General features: G+C 39.3%; 2 protein-coding genes across 2 annotated transcripts in view; one reads left to right on the forward strand and one right to left on the reverse strand.

The window, feature by feature from the left end:
• Nucleotides 1-1,011: 1,011 nt before the first annotated feature.
• LOC111863199 (CCAAT/enhancer-binding protein) lies at nucleotides 1,012-3,470 on the reverse strand. Its single transcript, XM_023849285.2, has 2 exons — nucleotides 3,176-3,470; nucleotides 1,012-3,083 (listed from the first exon to the last, which is right to left on the reverse strand). The coding sequence occupies exon 2, from the start codon at nucleotides 3,077-3,079 to the stop codon at nucleotides 1,949-1,951; it is 1,131 nt and encodes a 376-aa protein (XP_023705053.1). The 5' UTR covers nucleotides 3,080-3,083; nucleotides 3,176-3,470; the 3' UTR covers nucleotides 1,012-1,948.
• Nucleotides 3,471-4,021: 551 nt separating this feature from the next.
• LOC111863193 (protein CASC3) overlaps nucleotides 4,022-26,919 on the forward strand; it is a 35,114-nt gene continuing 12,216 nt past the window's right edge. The window contains exons 1-7 of the mRNA XM_023849276.2: nucleotides 4,022-4,153; nucleotides 4,349-4,519; nucleotides 6,497-6,615; nucleotides 7,056-7,292; nucleotides 10,980-11,378; nucleotides 18,446-18,874; nucleotides 21,539-21,846. Coding sequence (XP_023705044.1) covers nucleotides 4,049-4,153; nucleotides 4,349-4,519; nucleotides 6,497-6,615; nucleotides 7,056-7,292; nucleotides 10,980-11,378; nucleotides 18,446-18,874; nucleotides 21,539-21,846 — 1,768 coding nt within the window. The 5' untranslated portion in view covers nucleotides 4,022-4,048. The remainder of the gene's footprint in view (nucleotides 4,154-4,348; nucleotides 4,520-6,496; nucleotides 6,616-7,055; nucleotides 7,293-10,979; nucleotides 11,379-18,445; nucleotides 18,875-21,538; nucleotides 21,847-26,919) is intronic.

Genomic DNA, 26,919 nt, shown 5'->3' on the forward strand with positions numbered 1-26,919 from the left:
CTTTGGGTGACTTATTCTGTAAGATCAATCTGAAACTGAAACTACAGAAGCACACAATATTTTGCAACTTCGGGGGGAAAAAATAATGTAAATTTTCGGTTATAATTTGCATATCCTCATTTTTATTTCAAAATTATTTAAGCAAGCAACCAACCTTCAAATAATTCAGTGCTTAAAATGGGAAATCCTAAATAACATATCACATATAATTTAGGCATTGTATGCTTAATAAAACTTGATTTTACTTAACATAAAATTTATATTAATAATACAGAACTTTTACAGAATTCTATAAAAACAGATACTACTGGCAGTTAAAAGAAAACGCATTGTATATCAAACACAAACGCTGCAAATTTGTATAAACATCGTACACATTAATAACAACAGTACCAATCAGCTTAAAAAAAACCTTAATAAGTTCTACCGTCCAAAGATTTTTAATTATTTCGGACTTGGAGAAAACAATTTTCAAGGAATTAACTGCTAGACTCATTGAAAACACTTCACAGTAGTGCATTTAATAAAAAGAAAAAATTCTGTGCTTTACTCAGATGTTCAAATATTACATGTTTTACAGCACAATTCATAGTGTTTTTAACAATAAATTTTACATAGGGTACTCATAGTTGAATACAACTATACATGGCATTTATACAATCACAACACTTGGAACAGAGAAGTTAGTATGTAAAATGATGTCACTCCTTCAAAAATCGAAATTAGAAATGAGGACTTTTGATTATGATTATTTTAATATTAACATTGCATAGTCTAAAATTTAATAATAATGAAAAATAAATCTTATATTAAAATCAAAAAAGTCAGCATATTTGAAGGATGTAATACGAATTTAAATTATTCTACAGGTAAGCACCCATGTTTGAAATTAATATAAGAAATTTAAAGTGTATCTACAAACTGTCAGGAAGGTTTGGCCAAGGCAGGACTGGAACTATTACTTCCTGAACACAAAAAAACACTGACGCCATTTTGTTTGGCAGTCCTCCCGCGTTTCAATCTGCTGCATTTACCAACACTATGTATCACTTTCACACCAATTACGATGTACCTATGGTACGTTGCATTTTTCAGAAGGCACAGAATTTCAGTTATCTCATACAGAGTATAAAGGTACTTCTTAGAACTTTCAACCAAAATGAATGTAAAACTGCAGAACTCTGTGGTCAACACCTCAGCTCTGGTTTCACTGTCACATGTGTGAGATCCATAATGCTGAATACCACAGTTTATGTCTTTCTGCGCCAAAGTGTTCAGAAATAACAGGCTTACCTTACTGCGGTCGTTTCTGTAACACACTGTACCAGGCACATAATAGTTTCGTTCCTGCTTTGAAGGATGTTCATTTATTCTGCCACTGTGATAATATGAAAACAGTTGAATTTTCGAATGGTTGTTGAAGTACTTCGTTTCACAACACTCCGCTATATCACGGCAAAACCCTAGGTGCAAATCACTCGATGAGCAATGTGTATGTAGTTCTTGCTTACTGATATGTACCCAACGAATGCTACGCTCACAACCATAAACTGTACATATGTAAGTGACAGCATTAGCAGGGTACATTCGAGCGCTTACTTGAATGGAGTCTCTACACTGCCATGAAAGAACTGATCTGCAGCAGGCACATGATTCCTTATTGAAAACTAACCACTCGTATTCACATTCTTGATTGCAATTCATAATATTACCACTAATGAATATGACATACTCTAGATACTGATTTCTCTCTTCTAATATAAAGCTACCACGGGCACTTTGATGACGGATAAATGAATGCTGAAGGCACGGGTTCGAACGCTTATAAGCCTTGGTGGTGTTGCCACTGGCACGAGATCGGCAAATCGCTGGCAACAGAAGACCATTCTTCATGATGTTGCCATTGCATCTGGTCCATGGATTCCGCCAAAGTCCCGGGGTCCGTTTCTCATAATCCCTGATGCTGCTGTTGCTGTACAGTGTCCAGGTGTCTGTTGATCTCCCTGTGGAGATGCTCTGGTACAACGCCCACATTAGCAAACAAAGACCGAAGAACGTTCAATTCCTCGCTCAGAAGTTCGATTCGTTTCTGCAGACGTTCGTTCTCTTTGACAAGGAGTTTAACTTTTTCCTCGGTTTCTCTCGAACGAAGCTTCGCCTTCTCTCGTGATTTTCGCACTGCGATGTTATTTCTTTCACGACGTCTCCGGTATTCGTCGCTTGCTTTATCCACGGATTTTCCACTCTTCCTGTTGTTGCTATGGTGATGGTGGTGGTGGTGCGGAGTGGTTTTAGAGAGGGCAATATTTTTCCCTAATCCAATTAGAGACGAGTGTTGGTGATGGACATTGGAGGCAGCGCCGGGTACTGTTGAAGGTGTCAACGCCGTGAACGTTGATCCGGCGCCGTTACTGACAAAATTACTTCCGGCGCCAGAAGGCGGCGAATAAGAAGTCGAATACGGGACGGGAACGGCTGCCGTGGTGCCGGACGTGATATTCTGCTGCTGACAAGCGTTTCTGAAGTCCGCTGGGTCAACTGGCTCTTCTTTGATGCTTGGAACACTGACTGAGGATGCCGAAGAGTTATCCGAGGAAATAGATGCGTTTGAGTTGTTGTTGGTTGTGTTGGCTGTGTTGTAACTTGACGCTCCTGAATGAACAGGCTGGGGCATGTACGCAAGAGTGGTTCGTGGGTAACTGCCCTGGATCAGGGTATTGTGTCCTCGCACAGACTGATGATGGGCTATGGAACTAGGATGAGTATTTGTTTTAGTAGGATTCAGGATATCTGTGAACAGACCGTCGTTGAACTGACTGTCGTCAATCAAGTTTTGGAGGTCAAGAGAAATTTCGGGGGTATTTAAGTCTGCCAGCTCGCCCTGATGGTCAGTGTGATGAAACTGATGATGCTGTTTTGTCAGCAGAGTAGCAGCAGATTTATTGGTATTGTTGTTGATTGCTGCAATGTTGTTATTATTAGTGTTCACCACTGATTTCTTACTGGAGTTGATGGCGTGAACGTCGGCGGAATTGATGGCTGAAGGATGTGTACTGTCATACATCTGCGGTGAATCCATTGTTCTGTAACCAATATAACATGCTTGATGAGTTGGCAACCCTGTCACGTAATAATTGGACAAATCTTCACTATCCGTATCACTGTAGTAACTGACGTTCTCGTCCCAACGATACTCCGGTAGAGAAGCCGTCGTGACGCCCTCGGCAACACTAATTACACAAAAACAACACACTTCACTTGAAAATTCACTAAAACTGGGAAGGGTTGAAGAGCAAACAATAACTTGCACTTGTGTACCAATCGCTCTGCACAACTTGTTACGCCCACTTTTGCGATGAAACAATCGCGCACATAGAAACGTTCAGAGGGAAGGCTGGTTATGCAACTGCTCTCTTCATTATACGAACCACGATCTTCCCCGCTTCTGCGCCGACTGACAGGCTGACGCAAGATTCAACAGAGGAAAACTCGTGCTGGTTCACGTAGGTACATGCGCAGAAGCCACTTGCGTCATGGTGCGCAAAGAGAGATTTCAGTGGTATCATTCTGCACTCCATATCCCAAGCGACTCCGCCCTAAAGAAAAATGTTGGTAGAATTTTTTACGTTCTTGTATATTGAAAGCTAAATCGACGTTGCGAAATACACACTTTATATGAAACATTATGCGTAAACCGGGATTGATTGAAAGAAGTCTTCGATGATTGTATATAAACAATTACGTTCAGTGTGACGTCAGGATACGTCACACCAGTGATTCAGCACATATACGCGAAACGTTGAGTTACATCGTTCGCTATCGACCATAGGTAGCAAGATCGATTTTCAGGAGTGGAATCATGTCGCTTGCGGCATCTGTAGGAGACTGTCTAAACACATCCTGTGTAAGAACGCATGACCACCTACGTACTGACCATAGGCTCTAGCAACGAAATTTCTTTCTATTGTGCGGGAAATTCTATGCGCCAATAATCTCACACACCATACTTGCCAGTACTCGTAGGCCATGCCTCATAAATAAAATCAAAATGTCGGACAAAAGTAGGAGGCGAAAGTCAAGGGAATCCGGAGATTCGGAAAAATTATCGGAAGATTCATTTGAGGACAATGAAATTACTAAAGGATCGGAGGAAGTAAGACTGAGCCAAAGGAAATATTTTATATGTTTGCTTTAGTGGTTTATATGAGTTAGATGTGTGTTTGTAGGCATGTGAAACAGGTCGAAAGTTCAAATATACGGCCGGAAAATTGATGATTTATTTTTTGTGTTAGATTATCCTAGAGATATTGTTTCCATAATTACATTTTAACACAAATTTTAATGTTAGGAAGGTGAGCAAGGTGAACCGAATGCAAATACTGAAGGTACACGAGAATCCGAGTATGAAACCGTGGACGATGGTACAGAATCTGATGATTCGACTGCTGTTGATGAGGAAGACGACGACGACGATGATAGTGTAATTATAGAATACGAGAGAGAAGATGGAGATGGCCAGGTAATCTTATCTGAATGTAGTAGAGGACTGCTTTGTTTCAGTGTCAAGCATACCATAAGATGGACTCATTTTCTTCAAAAACAGCTTAAATATGAAAGGTATGACGTATAAATTATGATATAAGACCCAAGAGCAAATTTGTTTTTTGTAACTATTAATAATGCAGTTCTGAAAATGACTGTGGTGATGGTTTCATTCTGGAATTAGCATATTGAATATGTTTGCTATTTCTACTAGAGAGTGAATAGGGACTTATACACTGCTCCTTTTCAGGCCATGAGGAGGTGCATGTGAGTAGTTAAGGTTGTGGCAGTGAAATAAATACACTTCATGGACAACACGTTTATGGCTAGCATGGCAGGCTGCATGAACTGCTTAGTGAAGGAGGCCATTAAAATTGTGATATAGTCTGACAATTTCAGCAGGAATTTGGGTTTACTGTATGCCATTTATGGTACTCAGCATCATTCTGCAATAAGCAGAAAACAGTGGAAGAAAGTAGCATGCTGGAGTGTGCAGGTTATGCCATCTTGACTGGGTATGGTGACTGACGATGATCCTCCTTCCACTGTTCCACAAGTGGTCTGCACTTGAATAGAACATTAGGCTAGGGAGGCAGTTATGTGTATAAACATAATATATTGCAAGGAGCTGGAATACCTCATTTGGTACAGTGACAGACTAGGGACTGGATGGCTGGGGTTTGATTCCCAGCAGTAACGAGATATTTTTCCCTTCTCCACAACATCTAGACTAGCTCTGGAGCCCACCTAGTCTCATATCCAGTGGGTACTGCGGAGCTCTTTCCCTGGGGTCAAGCAACAAGCATCTGAAGCTAATAAGTCACCTCCTTGTAGTACCAAGGTCAAGAATGGTGGAGCTATGTCTCCATGTAATGGTGCTTGATTAATTAAGCACAGGAACAACTTTACCTTTACCTAATATACTTGTGTTATCACACCAGCTTCTGATGAAGGTAGAGACAGTCTCTGAAATGTTGAATGTAAACTCTGTTTTCATACACCTGATCACCTAGGAAGACTACGCTGAATTTCTCAATATTTAAAAATATTATTCACTAACTGTTGTTCATCTGTTTCTGTGGCACATTGTTTTGTGTGCCCTGTGTGTTCGTAAAGTGTTAACAATGTGGACAGGATATGTGGTGTTTTATATCCATGCTTAAGATAATTTTTTATTTTATTTATCTGTGATGTGAAATGGACCAACTCTGTGGTCTAGTGGTCAGAGTTCCTGGCTACAGATCCAGAGGTCTGGGTTGGATTCTTGGTGCTACCAGATTTTCTGAGAAGTAGTGGGTCTGGAACGGGGTCCACTCAACCGCATGAGGATAATTGATGAGCTATTTCAAGGAACAGCATAACGCACGCAGTCGTGAGAACAAGACGCAACAGAAACACAATACACACGATAGGGAAGAAGAGCTCCAACAGAGTAGGATGAGCAGGACTGGCGTAATAAGATACGACGTAGCGATCGGGAATCCTGAACAGTTTTAATATTTTTACGATTGACATTTGTCAATATATATGATGGACATATATTTTAGTTATTTTAAAGTGAAGACAAGGCATACAATGTACTAGTTTGACGTGAATTGAGTAGCACCTGAAGATGGCATTTTTATGCCGAAACATGTAGTGAGAGTGAGAGAAGAAGATAGATAAGGGTACGCACTGCAAGACGGAATAAACAAATCATGGAAATAGTGGCTCTCGTCTAGAAAACTGAAATTAACGGCTGTGGGGATTTGTTGCGCTGAGCACACAACACCCTCTATCTGCTAAAGTTGGCGTTAACTTCGCCGACAAGCGGCGGTCGCTTGGTCAGTAAAGTTAGGTGGCGGACTAAAACCATGGAGTTTTTTTTTTTTCCTATCATGTGAAATGTGAATCCCCTTTTGATGAAAATTATCTACCAAATCTGATATTCTTCTGAGCTATGTTCATATTTCAGGAAAGCATCCCTCTGAAAGAGAAGAAGCTGGATGATGATGAGGATCGGAGAAATCCTCAGTATATCCCTAAACGCGGCACATTCTATGAACATGATGACAGAACAGCCACTGAAGATGTGTGAGTTAATAAGTAAAAATCTCCACGTTTATACATAGCATTGATATTCACAACAGATGTAACACTCTAGAGAAATGGGCATAGCTGCCAAGGTCAGGCCATGCATCTGCTCGTACTGGTTTTATGGAAAAAAATTAGAATTTACGAAAAGAATAAAAGATACGAAATATTAACAGAAATTAAATGGATTTTGGAGAGAAGTGATTCTTAAAATCGGGCCATAGCGAACATTGAGATGGGTAGTGAATATAAATAACAACTTGAAATTCATTAATTAACTAATTTCAGAATTTTTAGAAAGTAATCCTGGTAATCTTCTGGTAAAGTCAAAGGTATATAAATTAAATTGTGGATCTTAATTTAAACCCTTCCATTATGTTCGATGTTAGGGGTTTTAAAGACAGTCAGATGTTTTAATACAGTCTCCTAATTGTTGCCAGGAGTGGTGGCGAAACGAATGAAAAGGAAGCAGCAGATCGTGCATCTAAAGAGGGTCAAGGAGCTGGTGATTCAAAAGCTAAGAAGGTATGGCGTGAACATGAGACCCGTTGGAACCATGATCGCTATAATGAAGATGAGCAGACACCTAAATCATGTGAAGAATTGATTGCTATATATGGTTACGATATCCGTAATGAAGAGGGTCCTCCACGTGCTCGGAGGAGGAGAAGATATGGGTAATTTTTTAAAGAGATTTTGATGCCATCTGTAATGGACTTGGTAGAAGGTTGAGAGCTTTGTATAAGTAGCAACTGCAATTTAAGGACTTGCCAAGGACAAATTTTATATTGTAGTCTATTTATCATACTATTGAAAGATCCTGTATTTGATTTTATGGTGACAGGATCTGGGTCTTCGAGTGTGACCCAGAAACAAAATTCTAAAGCTCCATTAGAAAAGTCTAGGGTATCCCAGATTGAAAGAACATGCACGGCAATTTGAAGGTTAAAACCATACTTTTTACTTTTCTGATGTGAAGGGCATTACCCGTTAGAAATGTATTCCTTTAGAACAACCATAAAGAAATTCTGTTGTCAAATTGTGATGTTGCTACAATGCACATTTGTTGGAAAAGACTGAATCTTTTGGCTGACATCTTTATGATGCATCTTTCAACATCTCTTTTCTTAAGGTAGTTGATCGAAAGCCAGATTTCATTGTCGGAAGTTCAAGCAAACGTGCAAGACCTTGCACCACATGACTTCATGTTTTCAAACTGAAAATTCCATTGAAATAATCTTACAGGGCTATTATAAAAGAAATAGATACTTTCAGCATTTTATAGAAACAAAAGTATTATTGATATAGCCAAAGTACTTACATAGTTTTTTTATTATATGTCTTTAAGTTTATATGACTAATTTACAAATGTTCTATGTGTGAGGCATTTGTCACACGACAGATATCAGTACGATAATCCAATTCGTTCCAAACAAACCGCTCAACAGACCAGAACATGTCACTGACACTTTGGCCACCAAGAAGTTCAGATCTAACGCATTGAAATTTTTTCTTGTGGGGGTATATCAAAGACAGAGTTTTTGTTCCTCCACTTCCCGTGTGTGTGTAAACGATCTAAAGTAACCCATCACAACAGCTGGTATGAGTGTTGACGAGGACATGCTCCGATGGGTTTGGAACGAATTGGATTGTTGTATTGATATCTATTGTGTGACAAAAGGCTCACATGTAGAACATTTATAACTTAGTCATACTAACTTAAAGACATGTACTGAAAAACCATATAAGTATTTTGTCTATATCAATGATACTTTGGTTTCTGTAAAACGTTGAAAGTGTCTGTTTCTTTTATAGTAACCATGTATTTTGGATATAGTGATATTCAGAGAATGTGATGACAATACTGAAGTGTATCTTGGAAGATGATTTCTGCCAATGTTTCCAGGCAAGGCAGAGTCATTGGAATGTGTGTAAAAAGTCAGAACGTGAGAGCACATGCAGTAGATAATGAAATATGGTACCATATTTACAGGTTTAGTGTGAATTACTTTGTCGGACATTGTTCTGTGGATTATTTTAGTACATTTGTGTTATGCCAAAGTCTTTAATATTGTAAGGGGTAGACCCATCACTAGGTAACAGTTGCTAACAAATACATCTCCACAGCAAAGAATAAACATGCAACAATAGAGGAACTGTTGTAAACCGTGTTTTCTATTGTTGTCCATGAAAATGAGTTATAAGTGGGACGAAGTGAAGACTGAGTTCAATTGGAAGGGAGCTACCATTTGGAGGGGACTTGAGCTCAGAAGCAGAGGAATAGCCATTGTTGGAGCTGTTACCAGGCAGTTACTAATGAAGACACTGAGGGCTGGAAAAGACTTAGCGTGTGTGACAGAGATCTGAAAAGTGTAGTCACAAGTTGTGAGTGTATGAGTGGTCAATAAATCCAATATCCAATCCGAAATCCCACCAGAATCACTGTAACATGTGACAGTATGTTTATTGACCAAGTCCATGCCACTGATTTTTTTCCATTGTTAAGCTTGAGAGGATGGTTTAAATTTGACATATTTTGTAACATTGGTCCTGATGGTTACTGAGCCATATATAATACAGAATCTTCTGTGAGGTATAGGATTTATATTTAATATATAAAATATATATAAAATAAAAAAAAAAACTTTGGAGATAGATGAAGAACTGTGTGTTTGCTTCATAGACTGGCAGAAGGCATTTGACCGGGTAAACTGGACCAAATTAATGCAGATCCTAAAAGAAACAGGTATCGATTGGCGTGAAAGAAGATTGATTAGCAAATTGTACATGGATCAGAAAGTTAGAGTACGACTGGACAGAGGGGAGACAGGAAGTGTGCAGATTGGAAGAGGAGTTCGACAAGGATGCTGTTTATCACCAATTCTGTTCAACTTGTACAGCGAATGCCTTACCAAGGAAGCTCTGGATGGGCTCGGAGACTTCAAAGTAGGAGGGCAAATTATTCAAACTGTGAAATATGCAGATGACCTTGTGTTAATGGCTAAGGAAGAAACTGTGCTACAGGGCATGATTGATAGACTAATTGAAATTGGAAGGTGCTATGGCATGGAAATGAATGTGGAGAAAACAAAAGTAATGAAAATTTCGAGACAACCAACCCCAGTCACAATAAAGATAGACCAAAAACAACTGGAGAATGTGAAATGTTTTAAATATTTGGGTAGCTTGTTAACAGATGATGGAAGGTGTACTAGTGAAATTAAATCCAGGATTGCCATGGCAAAAGCTGCATTTAGCAAGAAGAAGAATCTTTTTACCAGCAAATTGGACTTAAATTTGAGGAAGAAACTAGGGAAATGCTACATTTGGAGCATAGCTTTGTATGGGGCTGAAACATGGGCACTTGGGGCAATAGATCAGAAACATCTGGAAAGTTTTGAAATGTGGTGTTGGAGAAGGATGGAGAAGATCGGTTGGACCGATTATGTGAGAAATGAAGAAGTGTTAATTAGAGTCAAGTGAGCAGAGGAATATCCTACATGAAATGAGGAAACGGAAGGCTAATTGGATTGGTCATGTTTTACGCAGAAACTGCCTTCTAAAAGAAGCTATCGAAGGAAAGATAGATGGGCGGATAGAAGTGACAAGAAGACGAGGAAGAAGACGTAAGAAGATGCTGGATGNTGACCTTAGGGACAGAGGAGGATACTGTCATTTGAAGGAGAAATCTCTAGATCGCATTAAATGGAGGAATTGTTTTGGACGAGACTGTGGACCTGTCGTCTTGACAGATTACTGATGATGATGATATAAAATATGTAGGGTACTTAAAAGTACATTATATTTATAAAAATATTATGTTGGACATTGTCCATCATCTTGGACATATTTAAAATATGTAATAATATGAGTATTGGAAGCTGGAACTACTTTCATTATCAGATGTAAGTGGGGTAAGGGATCCTACTCAGTTGTGCCTGTTAAAAGGAGCTAGCCTCAATTATTAGTCCTTGCTCCTTCAGACAGACTTAACTGAGGAGGATCTGCCCCCTTCTTACACTTCATGGAAGCAGATCCACCTTCAGAAAGATCATGTATTTAACAGTGTTCAACATAATACTTGTACAGTACAATCAATAGACCATTTGTCACAAACCTTTAAAGGATCATTACAGTGTACTTGCCTCAGGATATGGGAAAACAGACATTGTCCATGCAGCATACTCCTGATTTAGTTTGAAATTACTTAGATTTTCAGTTTCTCATATTTTACATACACCATTATTTATCTTACCAGTTTATTTTGTGAAGAGCAACTATGTTAAAATTTATTTCTTTTTTTAATTTCATAATATATTAGATTTCTCTGTGGTTCATTAAATTTTGCATTGCTATCTTTTCAGGCGAGGTCCCAATAAGTACACAAGAAATTGGGAAGATGAAGATGCATACAGCAAACCCCAGATATCTGCCTTGTCTACAAGGGGAGGGCGACGAGGTGGACGACGGGGAGGGACCAGTCAACCTCAACATTGTGATTCAGAACATCAAGAAGAGTTTCCACCACTTATAAGTAACAGACAAGAAAACAATGAGAACAGTAGCAGTTCTGTAGATCAAAATCCAACAATACATGGCTCAGCTTACAGTAATCGTGCTGTGGCTGGTAGAAAACATAACAAGGAAAACCGAAGGAGGAACACAAAATCTCACCAGGATGCCTTCCCTCCATTGGAATCTGAATCATATCATATCCTAGGTTATCCTGTTTCCTCTTCAGGAAATCAGGAGTCATTAAACAGGTATGGAGGCTCTAACATGTTGGTACTCATATGTAGGAAGTGATATGACAATTGCATTACATCTAAGTACGAAACACAGGACATCAGATAGATTGGGTTATTACCCTGTGCAACAAAATTGATACTGCTTGGAAAGTTCTGTAGCATATACTAATTCATGTTCTATCTGTATATAGCACTCAGTAGTTAAGAAGGAGTTATGGTAGAAAGGTCAGAGTCTAGAATTTCTGAGACAATTGGAGAAAGAAAATTTTGGTTCTTGATTTGAATGTCAATTTTTTGCTTTTAAAATTTCAGGATTTTCTGATAATTGCTGTTGCTTTGTGCATAGGGGTCTGATGTCAGATGGGATTGGTATCATATTTGCAGAAAATGCCATTGTTATTCAGCTTTGCTTTAGAATATGCCATTAGGAAGGTTCATGAAAACAAGGTGGGACTAAAATCAAATGGGGCATGTCAGCTGTTGGTCTGTGCTGCTGATGTAAGTCCGTTGGGAGATAACATAAGTGCCACAAAGAAAAACACAAGAGCTGTGATTTATGCTAGTAAGGAAGGATTAGAAGTAAACAGAAAACTAAGTGTATGTTGTTGATGCTACTGGAATACAGAAGAAATATAACATAGAGATAGCTAATAGATCTTTTGAAAATGTGACACATTTCAGATGTTTGGGAATGATGGTAATGATTCAGAATTTGGTTAATGAGAAAATTAATGATATGATGTTAATGAGGATAATGTTAGAATGGATTGTAGATAAATAGGATGGAGTGGTATTTACTGGATTGAACTGGCTTAGGACAGGGACCAGTGGAGGGCTCTTGTGAACATGGTAATGAACCTTTGGTTTCCATAAAATGTTGGGAAATTCTTGAGAAACTGAGCAACTGGTGGCTTCTCAAAAAAGACTTCGAACCATGAGTTAGTTTTTTTTGAGAAAAATGGAATATATACATATTTAATGTTTGCAGTGCATTCATACCAACATTCCTGCTACAGTGTTCTATGAGAGTAGCAAGCAGGAGAGAGAAATAATTTTGAAAGTCAGAAACCACAAAGTTGTCCAAATTATGAACATAGTTGGGAAATAAAAGCAGCAGTTCATCAGTTTTCCAATATTCTTTGCTAATGGAGTGTTCTTCCTAAACATTTGCTATAATATCAAGAAAAGAGGTACTGTTAGTAGATGGAATGTGTTAGAAGGTACCAGGTGCCACAGTTATTGTTCATACTGTCACGTGTAGGGGTAGTGCGTTACTTGTAAGACAGGTTTTGGATTAGATGAGTGGATTTATTGACACCTTATACACACAGCTCGGGACTACAGGCAATATAGCACCATCGGTGATCTGCACACTTCACAGTTGACCGTTGCACACTCTCAAGGGTTCTCAGTCTTCACTACTCATATTCTGGCAACAGATTTATAACAGTCTCACTGTCATTCCAAATGACACATGAAGTGTTTATCACAACCTAATTCCTTTGTTGCCATTATTCTGCAACTGCCAATTCCGAAGACTCGACTCACTTCAATTCCAAGCTCATATCCTGGCAGGCTGATGTCTCGAAACTTCACTCTTCACTCTCGACTACTGTTTTGTACTAGGTCGTGTCTTCAGACTGTGTCCTTTTATAACCCCTCAACACAGACCACACAGGAAACACAGCCTATATCGTTGCTGAGGCTTGTTAACTGCACTATTGCCTAGCAATAGACATCCTATTGTTGCTCGTGTCGGCTGGTGTGAGAATGTGTTTACCGAGTCATTGCCTAGCAGTGGATATACACATCACGATACTTTAAGGTTATGGTGAGTAAACATGAACAAACAACTGTGAAGCAACAAGAAAATACTGAATCTCCCAAGCCAGATATTTGAAGATGGAAACAACAGAAACAGGAACTTGCCAATTCTTCACCAATATTATGTTTATTATTTGTGCAGATGTGAAGACAAAATGAAATATCAGTTTTATGCAGTTTTAATCAGCTCAAGGAGTGGGAATAATTTAAGTTGAGCCAGGGTGATGTGTACAAATGATGTGGTAGAACATATTTTCTTTGCAGCAAAAACTTCATTTTGAAAGAAGTTACAATCACACTTTGAGGCTGCACTGATAAAGTACCACTGCATTTCAGTATGCCAGTCAGTTACACCCTTGATGTTACAGGTGCAGAACCTGTTACCATAAAAACACCAAACAGTGAAAATATGTGAGTGAGTGTAATGTTGACAGAGTTGGCAGACTGTGTGAAAATGTCACAATATGTGATATTGAATCGGAAAACCACCTAAACAGTTGGAATTTTTCCAGGAGGGGGCAGCCAGAAAATATGCCTGCAAACTTATATTTAAAACTGTATTTACTTACTGTTCAAGTATTCATGATAGAAGAATATATTTAAAAAATCGTTTTAATATTTAGTATATTTCATCTGAATTTCATATTTTTTCCTCCTCAAAAATATGAGGGCTGGGGTTGGATGCTAGCTTCCTTCTTCCTTGAAACCGGTAGTCTTGTTCTAAAAGTACAGATGAATAAATGAGGGGGTGCAATGGGGGGCCAACATTAATATTCAGAACATGAGGAATGTTTGTGCTGTATGCATTTAAAGGTCATTCAGCACCAGAAATCATATATGTAATTTGTGCAATGAACACTGACCTTGTGGTTATACATTTAGTGAATAAATAAGTCTTTTAAAGATACTTTTATTCTGAATGGCTGTTGGCAGAGAAGGATGTTCTGGTATGAACCTGGACAGTAAAAAGCCCTGTAGAACTGTTGTGCCAGTGGATCTCTCCAGAAGTGATAGTCAAAAAATAAAAGTGCTATATATCTGATTAAATTAATGGAAGGGATGATGATGATGATGATGATGAAATTGGGAATGTTACCTAGGAACATGAATGTGAGGAAAAAGATCAGAATTGTGGATGATACTGTATCTGGAATAGTAGGAATGGTGCAGTAGAATGAAACAGGTGAAGCTGAATAAAAGTCGTTTTAAGATGAAAACTGATTCAACAAATCTCACATATGACAAGTGTTCTAGTATTTTTCTTTCACATGTTTGTTGTGATACTATGAAATTAATTCATAAAATTGCATTTGCTGTGTAGATATGATTTCTAATGTGGGGTTCTCTTACTTTTTAAATTATCTACCAGGAGGGTAAATATGGCATTGCACTTTAGTTCACTGTGGAAAAGTGACTACTGTTGTAGGTTATTGTGGTGGTAAAACTGGTCTGCTAGAGAAAACTCTTGTTCTTATCATGATGCTCAAAACTTTTCAAAATTCTCCTCTTGATCTTTCCTTGAACTGGAAAAGTCATCTTGTATATGCCTGATTTGTTGTAGTGATTATTTGAAGTTTCAGTGCATCTCTCTGAACACCTGTATAGCAGAGAGGGTGTAAAGCAACTTGTCCATCTTTTTTAAGTGTCTGTTCTTACCAAATCCTGTTAAATCCCTTGTTGCAATGCAAACTGTGATTCTATATTGGATGACTGACTGGTATATTAATTTGTGGACAAAGTAGCAAGATGAAAGAGCTTAGAAATTGTGTGACTTTGGCTGTCAGGACTGAGCTGCATCAGATGTTGAGGTTTTTCACTGTTTTGGCAAACATTGCAGTTGCCATCTTCATCTGTGGCACTACTGACGACATCTCCAGGATACCAAAGAAAGGGGGCATTCACAAAGTTCAGAAACAATTAAAATGGGATCACACTTCATGTCCATTGAGTACAAGCAACTGCGCCTCAAAAGTACTTAGTTATGAGATCCCTGGATTATGTGGCAAGGTGTCCATCGGCCAGACAGGTCGCCACATATCCACGAGAATTTCAGGATGTCATACATGCCAGACTAGAGAACTGGTGAATAGCATTGGCTGAACACTCTGTAGAGACAAACTATAACATTGACTGACAGAACAACCATCAAAATACTGAACACCCAAATAATTGTAACTGTAGAGATGGATACAGATTGAGTAAAGCCTTCAGACCACCATCCAGCAGTCACTGGGGGGAGGGGGAAAGGAGAAAAGAAGGATGATGATAATGTGAAGGGGAACTTTTGTAACCGCTCACCTCCTTTGGGCCCTTTACGTTGTGCGCCACTCTACCACCGTTCACTTCTTTTGGGTTCTGTTCGGTAATCTGTAGAGCTGAGTTCCTATCTAGGGTCTTATATGGGTCTGGCTCGGACAGGGCAGGAAGAACACTTCACTACAATCACCCACCTTTCAACCGCTGCACTTAGTAGTCCTTTAATCCCTTCCAGCTTTCTGAATACAACTGAATTTATTAATACACTTAATTTAGACTTTACTTATACTACTTTACGGAAGGGCCGTAGTTGTAAATTTTGTATCCAACTTTGCCGAAAGTTGTGTCAAGACTCCTCGAGGTGGAATGCCCTCTCTCTGAATTCTGAGGTCCACGAACCCCAGACTCCAAGAGAAATCCACTCCTCCACTTCTACCATTGGTTAAGTTTTCAAACTAGGAGGTTCCCTAAATTTTGAATTCCCAATCATGTTGCTCTGCTATGTGATTCTGGCAGATGCTGACCTGACGCTAAGGTTGACAGCCCCTTGATGCATTACGGTCAGGGTGTGAGGCTCTGGCCGTCCCACTTCTAAGTTATCGCTGTCCCAAGCTGTCAGCTCTCATTTTCTCGAAGCCTTTCCGACTTTGGTGAAACTGCCAGAATTCTAGGAAATTACCAGATGTTACTTCCTGTCCACATAGCAAAACTTGAACTATGTCCCTTCCGCGTGTAAGAGCTGGCTATCTGCCGGATCTCTTTGTTTGTAATTTGGTAATCTTAACTTAATACATATTTAATTTACACACAACAGTCCTCCAGTCAGAATGAACAGTTACACTTTGATCACCTCTTATGATAAACATGAGGCCACTGAAATGTGTTCCCCACCTGTTCTCAGGATCACCTGTTTGCCAGAACATGTTTCATAACCTCTTTTCATTAGCCACATGACTGCTGAAACATTTGCCATTACCTGTTTCCACTAACGACATCGTCACCCAATTGGTTAGCATTCTGCTCCACTGGTCTTGGATTCCACTCCAACACACTACCCACTGCAAGAGCTCTATGAGAGCTGCCAGAACCATTCCCAAAGTCATTAACCATGAAGATAGCAACTGCAAGGGTTTTCTGAAATTCTGGAATGCTGTCAATATTTGATGTAGCAAAGTCCCAAAAGCTGAAATCATGCATTAAGATTGAGCCACAAAATCCTCAGGTTTAGATTTTGGAAATTTTTCAAAAATAATTTCAGATTTGGAGTGGAGTTTTTTTTTTTTTTTTAATTTAATAATTTTGGTTAAAATTATGGTCATCCAGGATGTGACACTATAAATCTGGTGTGTAGGAACCAATGTTGTGGAAGCATTTCCTGGCTACATCTTCAAGGTATAGCAGCTTATGTCTTCATCCCAGAAGACCGCATTCTTAGTTAAATCACTGTTTTCAAGTGTGTTAGAATAGACTAACTAGCCAACCCTCTGGAGCACAGTCCTTGAGAAACTGACAGTCATGTAGATCAGTAAATCCCTGTATTTTCCAGGACTCAAGGTTCCACTATTAGTTCACAAGTGGCAACCATTGATCCTATTTTGTGTCAGTTGAGGCCAGTTCATACTGTCATGCCATATAATTTTAATATTTCTTTTGTTGTTCACCCCTCTTTGCCTAGGTTTCCCAGACTGTTCCTTGCCTTCAAATTTCCTGACTGAAATGTGTGCATTTCTTATCTTACCCATGCAACTGTACTACGAGGAGCGTTCCGTATATAATGCCTCCTATTTTTTTAATGAAAACTACAGCAGATACAGAAAGCATAATAACACAGTTAAATAGAGCAAGATTTCAGCTACTTACAGTTATTTTTCCACATAATCACCACCATTTGTTATGCACTTTTGCCAGCGATGAACAAGAGCCTGTATGCCGCGCCCTTAAAAGTCTGCTCCAGCAGAGGCTAGCCACTTTCTTACAGCTGCAGTGACAGCATCGTTGTCTTGAAAATGTTGCCCACGTGGTCCATCTTTCATAGGCCCAAAGAGATGGAAGTCTGGAGGTGCTAAATCAGGGCTATAAGGTGGATGTGGTAGGACAGTCCAGCCAAACTTTGCCATGTGCGCGGTGGTCGCAAACTGGTATGGGCTCTAGCGTTATCATGTTGCAAGTGAAAGGTTGTCTGCTTCTGTGGCCTGACTCAGGAAATGCGGGCTTTCAGCTTAGTCAGCGTCGTCTTGTAGCGTTCAGAATTGACAGTCCTTGGTCGTTATCTGCTGATCTGTATGGATGAGGTGCTGTTCATTGTGAGGAGTGGCAGCTGAGCAGGGATTCCCAGGGTGTGGCTTGTCATGCACTTCACATTCGCCACTGTTGAAATGCACTACCCACCGCCTCACTGTGCTGACATCCACTGTATCTTATCCGTACACCTTTAGCAAGCGTCGAAGGATGTCAATGGGTGCAATTCGTTCGGCAGTGAGAAATTCAATAACACGTCTGTTTCATATGCACTTCTCTGTCAGACGCCATTTTGGTAGACTGGTCTGCTGTCGCTATCTGTCGCATGACAACAAAACTAACAGTACATTGGCGGGAAGGTTCAACCTTTACTACAACACCACCAACATCCAGCTCAGATGTTACATATTAACGCAAAGAATAGGAGGCATTATATACAGAACACCCTTCGTACATTTATGTTTACTTTGTTTTGTGTTTATTTTCTGCTTTATGCAGTGTCTGGAATGTTGTTGCATGTTCTGTCTTTCTAATTTCTATTCCGGTTAAAATGAGGGCATTTTTATTGTGGTATCTTGGGTAGTAACTGATTGTTGGCACAATTTGATCATTCTTGCGAACTGAATTTGTTTTTTTGCTACATTTTATTTGTATTTTCTCTTAGTATAAACCGTATTGGATCAGAGAATGCTTGTTTGTCATTTCAGTACTGTGAATTGTTGTCTTTGAATAATTATGTCAAAGAAACGTCTCTTGTGTTGTAGAGCTGAAATCAGCACAAATAATAATAATAATATTACAAACAAGAGGGAAGAAAATGGTGGTGTCTCAAACTCATCGACAGCCAGACGAGTACATCACGATACCCGTGATGGCTCCTTTACAGATGGTTGGTCAAGAGGCAGTCGAGGTCGTGGACGTGGTAGAAGTAGAGGTAGAGGTAATGGTGGGACAGATGTTGTTGTTGCTGGGAATGCAGTGAAAAGTCGAAGTAGCACCAGAACCTCTTCTGAAACAAGATTGCCTTCAGACTCTGTGCAACCTCAGCATCATGATGGTGGCAGTGATACTGCTCCCTCAACAGCTCAACAGTACCACCACATAAATTCTGATCTTCCTCCAGCCAGCCTTCAGGGTGCAAACAGACCTCAAGATGAAGTGATCAGAGAATATTCCCAGCATAGCAACAGTAAGTATAATGTCTAAGTCTGAATATTCTTACAAATGTGTTGTCATCATCATCATCATTTGCAGTAGACCTGCAGTTTACTTTGTTGATATGCAGGGTGTCCCAGAAAGAAAGGTCAGTATTTTGGGAGGTCATTCTAAGCAAACATTTGTATATGTACATGTCCTATTCCACATGTTTTTGGAAATATGTATATTTCATGTTCTTACCCATATAAAGGAACATCAAGATGCACAAACAACATGCCATGTCCTCACACTGTTGTAAAGTGCATTGTTGTTGACGGAATTTTCGAAAATGTATTGCACTGTACCAACTTTATCACATGAACAATAAATACCAGTATTATAAACAGTACGTAATATATCTTTTCAACATTTTTGAAACTTTACAGTGAAATTGTATTATATGTATTTAGCTTTATGCATGGATACACAAACAAACGTAAAACATAAGATGTATTTGACCTTTGAGCGGGAATAACTTGGCATACCAGTGTTAGCGCTAAATAATGAACAATAATGAACAAGAAAAACATACTTCAGTAATGTGTACTCAGTCAAGCAGAAAAAAGTTAAAAAATTATAAATGTGAGATTGAGTCAGTGCTTCTCATGTGGTTTAGGCAGAATGGGGCGTATATACACAGTGTCCAATTTTAAGACAAGGCTGAAGAAGTAGACTTAAAACTAAAGTCCATGATTTATTTAAACCGTCTTGCAGTGCATACACTCATTTATCTCCTTCTCTTCCTTGCACTACATGTTTCGGCATAACAATGCCATCTTCAGGTGCTTACTTATCCACGCCAAACCAGTTCATTGCATGCCTTGTTCTAATATTAAAATAACCAAAATATGTATCTGTCATATATATTGTCAAACGTTAAAAATATTAAAATTGTTCAGGATACCACATCGGTACGTCGCCCCTCACTACGCCAGTCACGCCCATTCTCCTTTGTTGGAGCACTCCTTCACTGTCTTGTGTGTGTTGTGCTTTTGTTCTGTCTTGCTCCTGTGACTGCGTGTGTTATACTGTATATGAGCTGTGACAGAAATTGCTATACTGTATTTTCAGGAGGTCCCTGGTCATAACATAATTTGTGGTTCAGAAAAACATTACTGAGACTAACTGTTGTATGCACTGTAAAGTTGTGATTATGCTTGCCTTTTTTTGTTCACAGGTTATTTAAGTTGTATTTTTCCTTGTATAGGGAGGAATGTATTTGGAACAAGGACTTTGTTACAAATTTTCTATGAAACCAGGGGAGTTAGTCCTGCTGAGTGATGTGACATTTTATTGAAAACTTCGGACATATTGTAATGGTAAAGAATCCATTGATCTGTCCAAAGTTTTGGTATTATGCAGACTGTTCCATCCAGGTGTCTAATACTTACAAGTTCTTCTGGACTGGTCACAGTCTGGATGTCAGGAATAAAATCTGACTGAAAAATTCTTTGAAAGCAACATATGAAGCAGCATGACTTTGATGCAAGTACCACTGTGAGCTTAATAATTTCCATTGACCATGTTGATACTTGGTCTGAGAGTTGTACAGAAAAGTCCAAGCACCAATACCATTGATGACAGTCTTGATGAGATTTTCACTATGTGGAATTACATGAAGAAGATATGAATAATTTCTGCCACAGTTGTTTATTAACAGTCAAGATTTGAGAACCATTTTTGCATGATGTTTCTTCAGACATGTGGCACATTCTCTTCTTTTTTCACTTCTTCTCTGCCAGCTTTGAATTTTTTGTACCATTAAGATGAACGCATTACCAAAAATACTTGCCATAATGAGAACTTTTGGAGCTGTTTATTCCATCATCACTTTCCCACAGACACAAAAAAGATTACACCTTGGAAACACAGCATATTCTTTTATGCAAGCCTCTGACCTCACAGGCTGTGGTAATGTATGTAGGCACTGTAAATAGGCAGGAAAACACTGTATTACCACAGAGAAAACACAGATATTTCTTCTTGAGCATGAAGTTAAAATCAGGAAGGTTTGTGTAAAGACAGATACTTGCGAAAATGGTGTTGGTATATGCTGCGTATTCTATATTATTAATTATGTTAGAGAACAAAGAAAATGAAGTCACCTGATTTGAAAGGTAACATGCTGTGAAGAAAGGAAGCAAAATGTTACATCATTCAAGTACATGTTAAGTAAAATATGTATTATGAGAATTGTGTATAACATAGAGAGTTCATGTATATCTGATTATTTATTCACCATAAAATATGTATAAAGAAATGCATTCAGTATTTGACAAATTTCCATTTGTTAGGTGCCGTGGTAACTCTTTATGTAGGCCGCGCCATTGCTCAAGTGGTTAGTCACTGACTTCCCACCACAGCAGCCCGGGTTCGATCCTGGGTCTGGTCAAGTGGGATATGTGGTGGACAAAGTTTCTCTGAGTACTTCAGTTTCCCCTGTCAATCTTCATTCCACCAGTTGCTCCACAGTCACCCTCACCTATCATCTGGGGCTGGTACAATAGGCCAGAAGTGGCTGCAGTACAAGGGACTTAGTCCCACCACACTAGCAATGAAAATAAACTCCTTATGTAGTGAAATCACCGTTTAATGTTCCTCGGTTTAAAGTTCTTCCCCATGTTGGTTGTTAAATTACCTCCATTTAAAATTTTCCACAGTTTTGTGTTTAATTCCACTGCTTCCAAAACATTTGATGGTTTCAGTGAAGTGGGAATTTTTGGGGGCCACTATGAACTCTCATTACAAAGGACTTTACTAATTGTCAAGGAATGCATCCTGTTGTNGCCTGAGTCTGGAGCAACTTATGCCCAGCCACCTCCCAGTGCTGCTTACTACCAACCTGTTGGTGAGATAGAGAGTAGTGACAGTGCTACAAATCGCCCAAAGCGTTACTCAACAATACGATCCTGTTCAGGGGCAGTTTACACACAGCCAGATCATGCATCAACATATTATCAGCCTGCTGGTGAGTTAGAAATTTGTATTATTATTATTATTATTTTGGAGGGGGTGGGTTTCCCCATGCACTGTGACTAGTTGTTAATCTGTTGTGCGTCCACCTTTAATTATTTTACTAGTTGCCATGCCCTTCCAGTACTGGTGCTCGCTATCAGCCCCGTTCTGCCAGCGATGTCGGCCACCTCTCTGGCAGTGGTCCCCGATACTTCCCCATCTACCGGAGGAATTGGAAACTACTTGGGCAGGAAACTTTGCCTAATTTTGCTCAGAGGTCTCCTTGAGACATGAGGATCTTTTACATGCCGTAAATCTATGACACGGGACACACGGCTTAAAGTCCCTCCCGGAGGACTTGTTCCCTGAATTTTTCCGCCCTTAAAAATTCGACGACCTCCGCCGCGTACCTTGAGTCATGAGGTGGGAATGTTACCCCTAGACTACGGAGGCCGCTAGAAATTTGTAAAACAGAGCTGTAGATTTTTGAAGTATCATGTGTCATATCATGTACTAAATTCACTGTACATTTCATAATGTGATGGGGCACAATAAAAATATATTGTTAATTTTGGTTTATGTGTCACAGTAAATTAAAAATGAATTGATAAGGAATGTTAATTCTTTTATCAATGAGCATGCAGAAATGGGTCATTATGAAGTGAGGAAAGTTATGTTTGTGCTGGAGAATTATACCTAAGAATTTTATATAGACAAGTAATAAAGTTGTCTTTCCGTAAATTCTTTAATTAGGTAGATAGAATGGTTGTAAGTGGGAAAAGAAAAATGTACATTATTGTAAAGCAACTGGGAAAAGAAAAATGTACCTTATCATAAATTTTATGGCTGATTAAGTTTCATACTACATCAGAGTTGGATATCTAAGCCTATTTCATAGCTTATGTTACAGCATCCATGTGTCTGTTTTCTGAACCACTTGATAAATTTAAATTAAATTAATATAATGCTCTTTGAAGACACACAACCGTGGAATATTTAAGTTCTCTGTCAGCAGTAATGCAGATATGGCAGCTGTATGAACTGCTAAAGTGAAACAACTATAATGGCACTGTGGGGTTCTTGATATATGTGTCTTAAGAGGTCTTTGAGTGAGTGAAAACATATGTGCCATTATAGGAAACAATGCCACAGTGAAGGAGCTGGGATAACTCAGTCAGTGTAGTGAGAGGAAATAGGCTGGACAGCTGGGGTTCAGTTACAGGCTGGGGGTTGATGTCTGTGCCACTTTTGATGTACTGGACTAACATTTGTCAAGCAGAATATGGATACAACTTTTATAACTTTAGAAGTTACTAATTTAACATTTGTAAGTTAGTTGGTCACTATTTACAGTAAATGCCTTGTATGGTGTACTGAAGCTATTTCAGAACTTAGAGACAAGAAGGATTTCTAGCAAGCATTGGAGATTGACTTGTTTAATTTAAACTATAATGGGACAGCCATTTGTCAAACCAAAATTGAGTACAAGCTTCCTTACTTCAGATGTTGCTAACACATGTTAGTCAGTAATTCTCTTAAGAGTCTAGTAAATGCTGAACATATGTGTCAGAGTGGCTCTTACAAGTATAATCTAACTATCTAAATCAGCTTGTTATGGGTAAGCTCAAGTTTGAAACAGAAGTAGCAAGTGTCTTGAATATGTGAAGCTTGAACTCATCTCTGAGACTTGAACTTTCCAACATTCACTTAAGTTTGTCACTTAGTAGAGGGAGTACTCAAGAACTTAATTCCAACAAGTCATAAGGGCATGACATAACTACAGTCCTCAAAATCTAAAATTTGACAACCTTTGTAACCAATTTAGAACTCTGTGCAATGTATTATTTTATAAACTTTTGAAGTGTCTAAGTTTAAGTGAAATCAGTAAGTTAGAATTACAGTCAACTCTCGATTATCCGGGCTAATGGTGGGGATGGAAGTCACGGTTAATCGAAAACCCGGTTAAGCCAAATTTTATTATACGGGCTGGACGACTGTGAAGGGTCGGAGTTCGAGTCCCGGTAGGGTCAAGAATTTTAACTTCTCCAAATCGTCCAGACCGGCTCTGGGGTCCATCCAACCTCCTATCCAATGGGTACCGGGGGCTCTTTCCCCGGGGGTAAAGCGGCCGGGGCGTGAAGCTGACCACTCACCTCCAACTAGTGCCGAGGTCAAGAAAATTTGGATCTATACATCCACTCCCCCACACGCCTTAATGGCGTAGGGCTTAATTCGTTGAGCAGAGGAACAACTTTACCTTTTACCTTTTAATACCTTCATAATACTATAGACCTACCTGTATTTAAATTTATTCATCCTCATTTCTATGTCATCTCATGGCCTATTTAATACTTTCTTTACATTACACTCAGTATGAATTAGTTATTTCAATCACTGTTCAACAACATCCAGCACTTTTTACGGTCACACTTAACACTTAAAATAATTTAATACTGTCTTTTGCTTTTTCGCGGCATTTTCCTTTTTACGGATATCCGTACGAAGCCTACGTAATATTAGCTTGTCACTTAATAAACTGTCCTCTTCACTCTCAAGATAGTCTAGTAAGGATTCCAAATGATTAAGCGCAGCACCATGTGATACTTTCTTACTGGCAACACTGTCCACCTCTTCCTCATTCTCACTTTCTTCCCGCTCTTCTGGCTGCACCCCCATTGAAGTTACGATTTCGTCACTGCTTAACATTTCGAAGCCCGGTTCACACGAGTCACAGTTAAACCACTCTCTTATATTTTCCTCGTTGACTTCTTCACCACCATGAACTTGGTTAGCCACTTTTGTCAATTTTATGGCTATCTCATTTTCACTGAATCCAGTGAATCCATGGATTTCGTCATCTTCATTAGTGATGAAAGGCATCAGTTTCTTCCATGAATTTTTCAATACAGATGGCTTTACTGTATCCCACGCTGTTGAAATCTCGTATATGGCATCTAATACTGAAAAGGACTTCCAGAAACACGTCAGATCATTGCCTTCATCGATGTACTTTTGTAGCAAATTTGATCTGTAGATTCTCTTCATACTTGAGATAACTCCTTGATCCATTGGTTGGATAAGTGCGGTAACATTAGCGGGAAAATATTTCACAAAAATATTTCCATCATCTGACCTCAGGAGACTTTCGTTAGGATGTGAGGGCGCATTGTCAATGAGGAGCACAGCTTTCTCAGGTAGGCCTTGGGATTTTAGATGGTCACGAACTTGAGGCACGAATTTAAAATCAAACCATTCTTTAAATATCGCTCTATTCATCCAAGCTACTTTCTGGTTAAAATAATGGATAGGCAGACTTGAAGCTACTGTTCCTTTAAAAGAGCGTGGTCTTTTCGCTTTGCCGATAACTACTGGTATTAGTTTGTGTGTTCCTGATGCATTAGAACAGCACAAGACTGTCAATCTCTCCTTACTGGATTTGTGACCTGGAGCCTGTCTTTCATTTTGAAATGCCAATGTTCTGGTTGGCAAGCATTTCCAATAAAGACCCGTTTCATCGGCATTATAGATTTGTTCTGGCAGCAGATTTTCACTTTTCACAAAACTATCAAAATTGGTGCAAAATTGATCTGATGCTGACAAGTCCCCTGACAATTTCTCACCTTGAATACTGATTTCTCGTATTCCATGACGCTGCTTGAAACGTGTTAGCCAACCGGAAGAAGCGTCAAAACTCCCTTCTAGTTCAAGTGCTTCGAAAAAATATTTAGCTTGTTTAGCACAAACTGGTCCTGTTATTGTTGTTCCCTGTGCCCTTAGTTGATTAAACCAGGTCAGCATCGCTTTGTCGAGATCATCGTATGTTGATTTCTTCATGGTTTTTCTCTTCTTCATTCCGCTTGAATTAGAAGACGAAGCAAAGGAAATTAACTCATTCTTTTGTTTTTTCAAATCACGAACAGTTTGTTCTCCAATACCGTATTGCATTGCTAATTGTTTAACTACAGCTCCTTTTTCCAGCTGATTGATAATTTCAAGTTTCTGTTGAATACTTAACACAACACGCTTCCTTTTAAACCCCGACATTTTGCTAACGCACTTGAAGATCTATATTAAGAAACTGATACTTACTTTCACAATGCACTCTCACACTGAGATGGTACCGTTAAATAACCTGGGGCGGTGTATTTGTCCTTGAAACTTTCCAAAAATTCTTGCATTCTTTCACCCCCACCCTAGAACATTGTGTTCGCATAACGGGACGAAATAATGCAGAGCTCGGTTCACACTAGTGCGAAAATAGTGTTAAACTCACCATGTGAAACAAAAGTGAATGAATATTAAACAACATATAAACTTAAAAAAAAAAGCCCCGGTTAAGCTGCAAACCGGTTAATCCGCCCCCGGATAATCGAGAGTTGACTGTATTGTATTTTGGCCAAAGTGGAGAATTAGGCTTATTGAGAATAACTTTACCTTGTTACATCTTTCTTCTGAACAGTGTTTGAAGTGCTTGCTGAACCAAGCTTGTGAATCATTCAGCATAAAGGCAGATTTGCACCCTGGAGTATTTCCCAACTAGATCTTACCACGAGAATGGAATCAAGTGCTTTGCCTGAGATGGCCTTCAGTTTCAGTTTCCATTGTGAACTGGATGCACTGGTTCCCCTTCCTGGATATAGATATTTACAGGAGACCCGAAGGTTCCCTGGACCATAGAGTGTACCGCAAATCCACTCATACTAACCTGTACCTTAACGCTGCGTCCCACCACCACCACCCTTCCAACAAGCAAGCTGCACTTTCAACATTGGTGCACAGGGCTAGAGCACTGTGTGATCAAGACAGCCTACATGCAGAGTTGGTGCTCCTGAAGGATGTATTCAAGAAGAACGGATACAACAACCAGCAGATCTACGGAGTTCTCAACCGTTGGCCCAACATCAGCCGGCCTGAAGACAAACCGGGCTCAGTCGCCTTCCTCCCCTATGTCGGGACCATATTCAACCGTATCAGCAGAGTGCTGTCCCGACACAACATCAAAGCAGTGGGTCTGCCTCCATACAAATTATCCAATTTCCTCCGGCTGGTTAAAGACAGCCTGGGCCTAAGGACACCAGGAGTATAC

The sequence above is a fragment of the Cryptotermes secundus genome, unplaced genomic scaffold (assembly GCF_002891405.2).
Source record: "Cryptotermes secundus unplaced genomic scaffold, Csec_1.0 scaffold517, whole genome shotgun sequence".
Taxonomy (NCBI): Eukaryota; Metazoa; Arthropoda; class Insecta; order Blattodea; family Kalotermitidae; genus Cryptotermes; species Cryptotermes secundus.

Coding starts and splice junctions, on each gene's coding strand:
- LOC111863199 (XM_023849285.2), bottom strand. CDS start 3,079: ATGGATTCACCGCAGATGTATGACAGTACACATCCTTCAGCCATCAAT.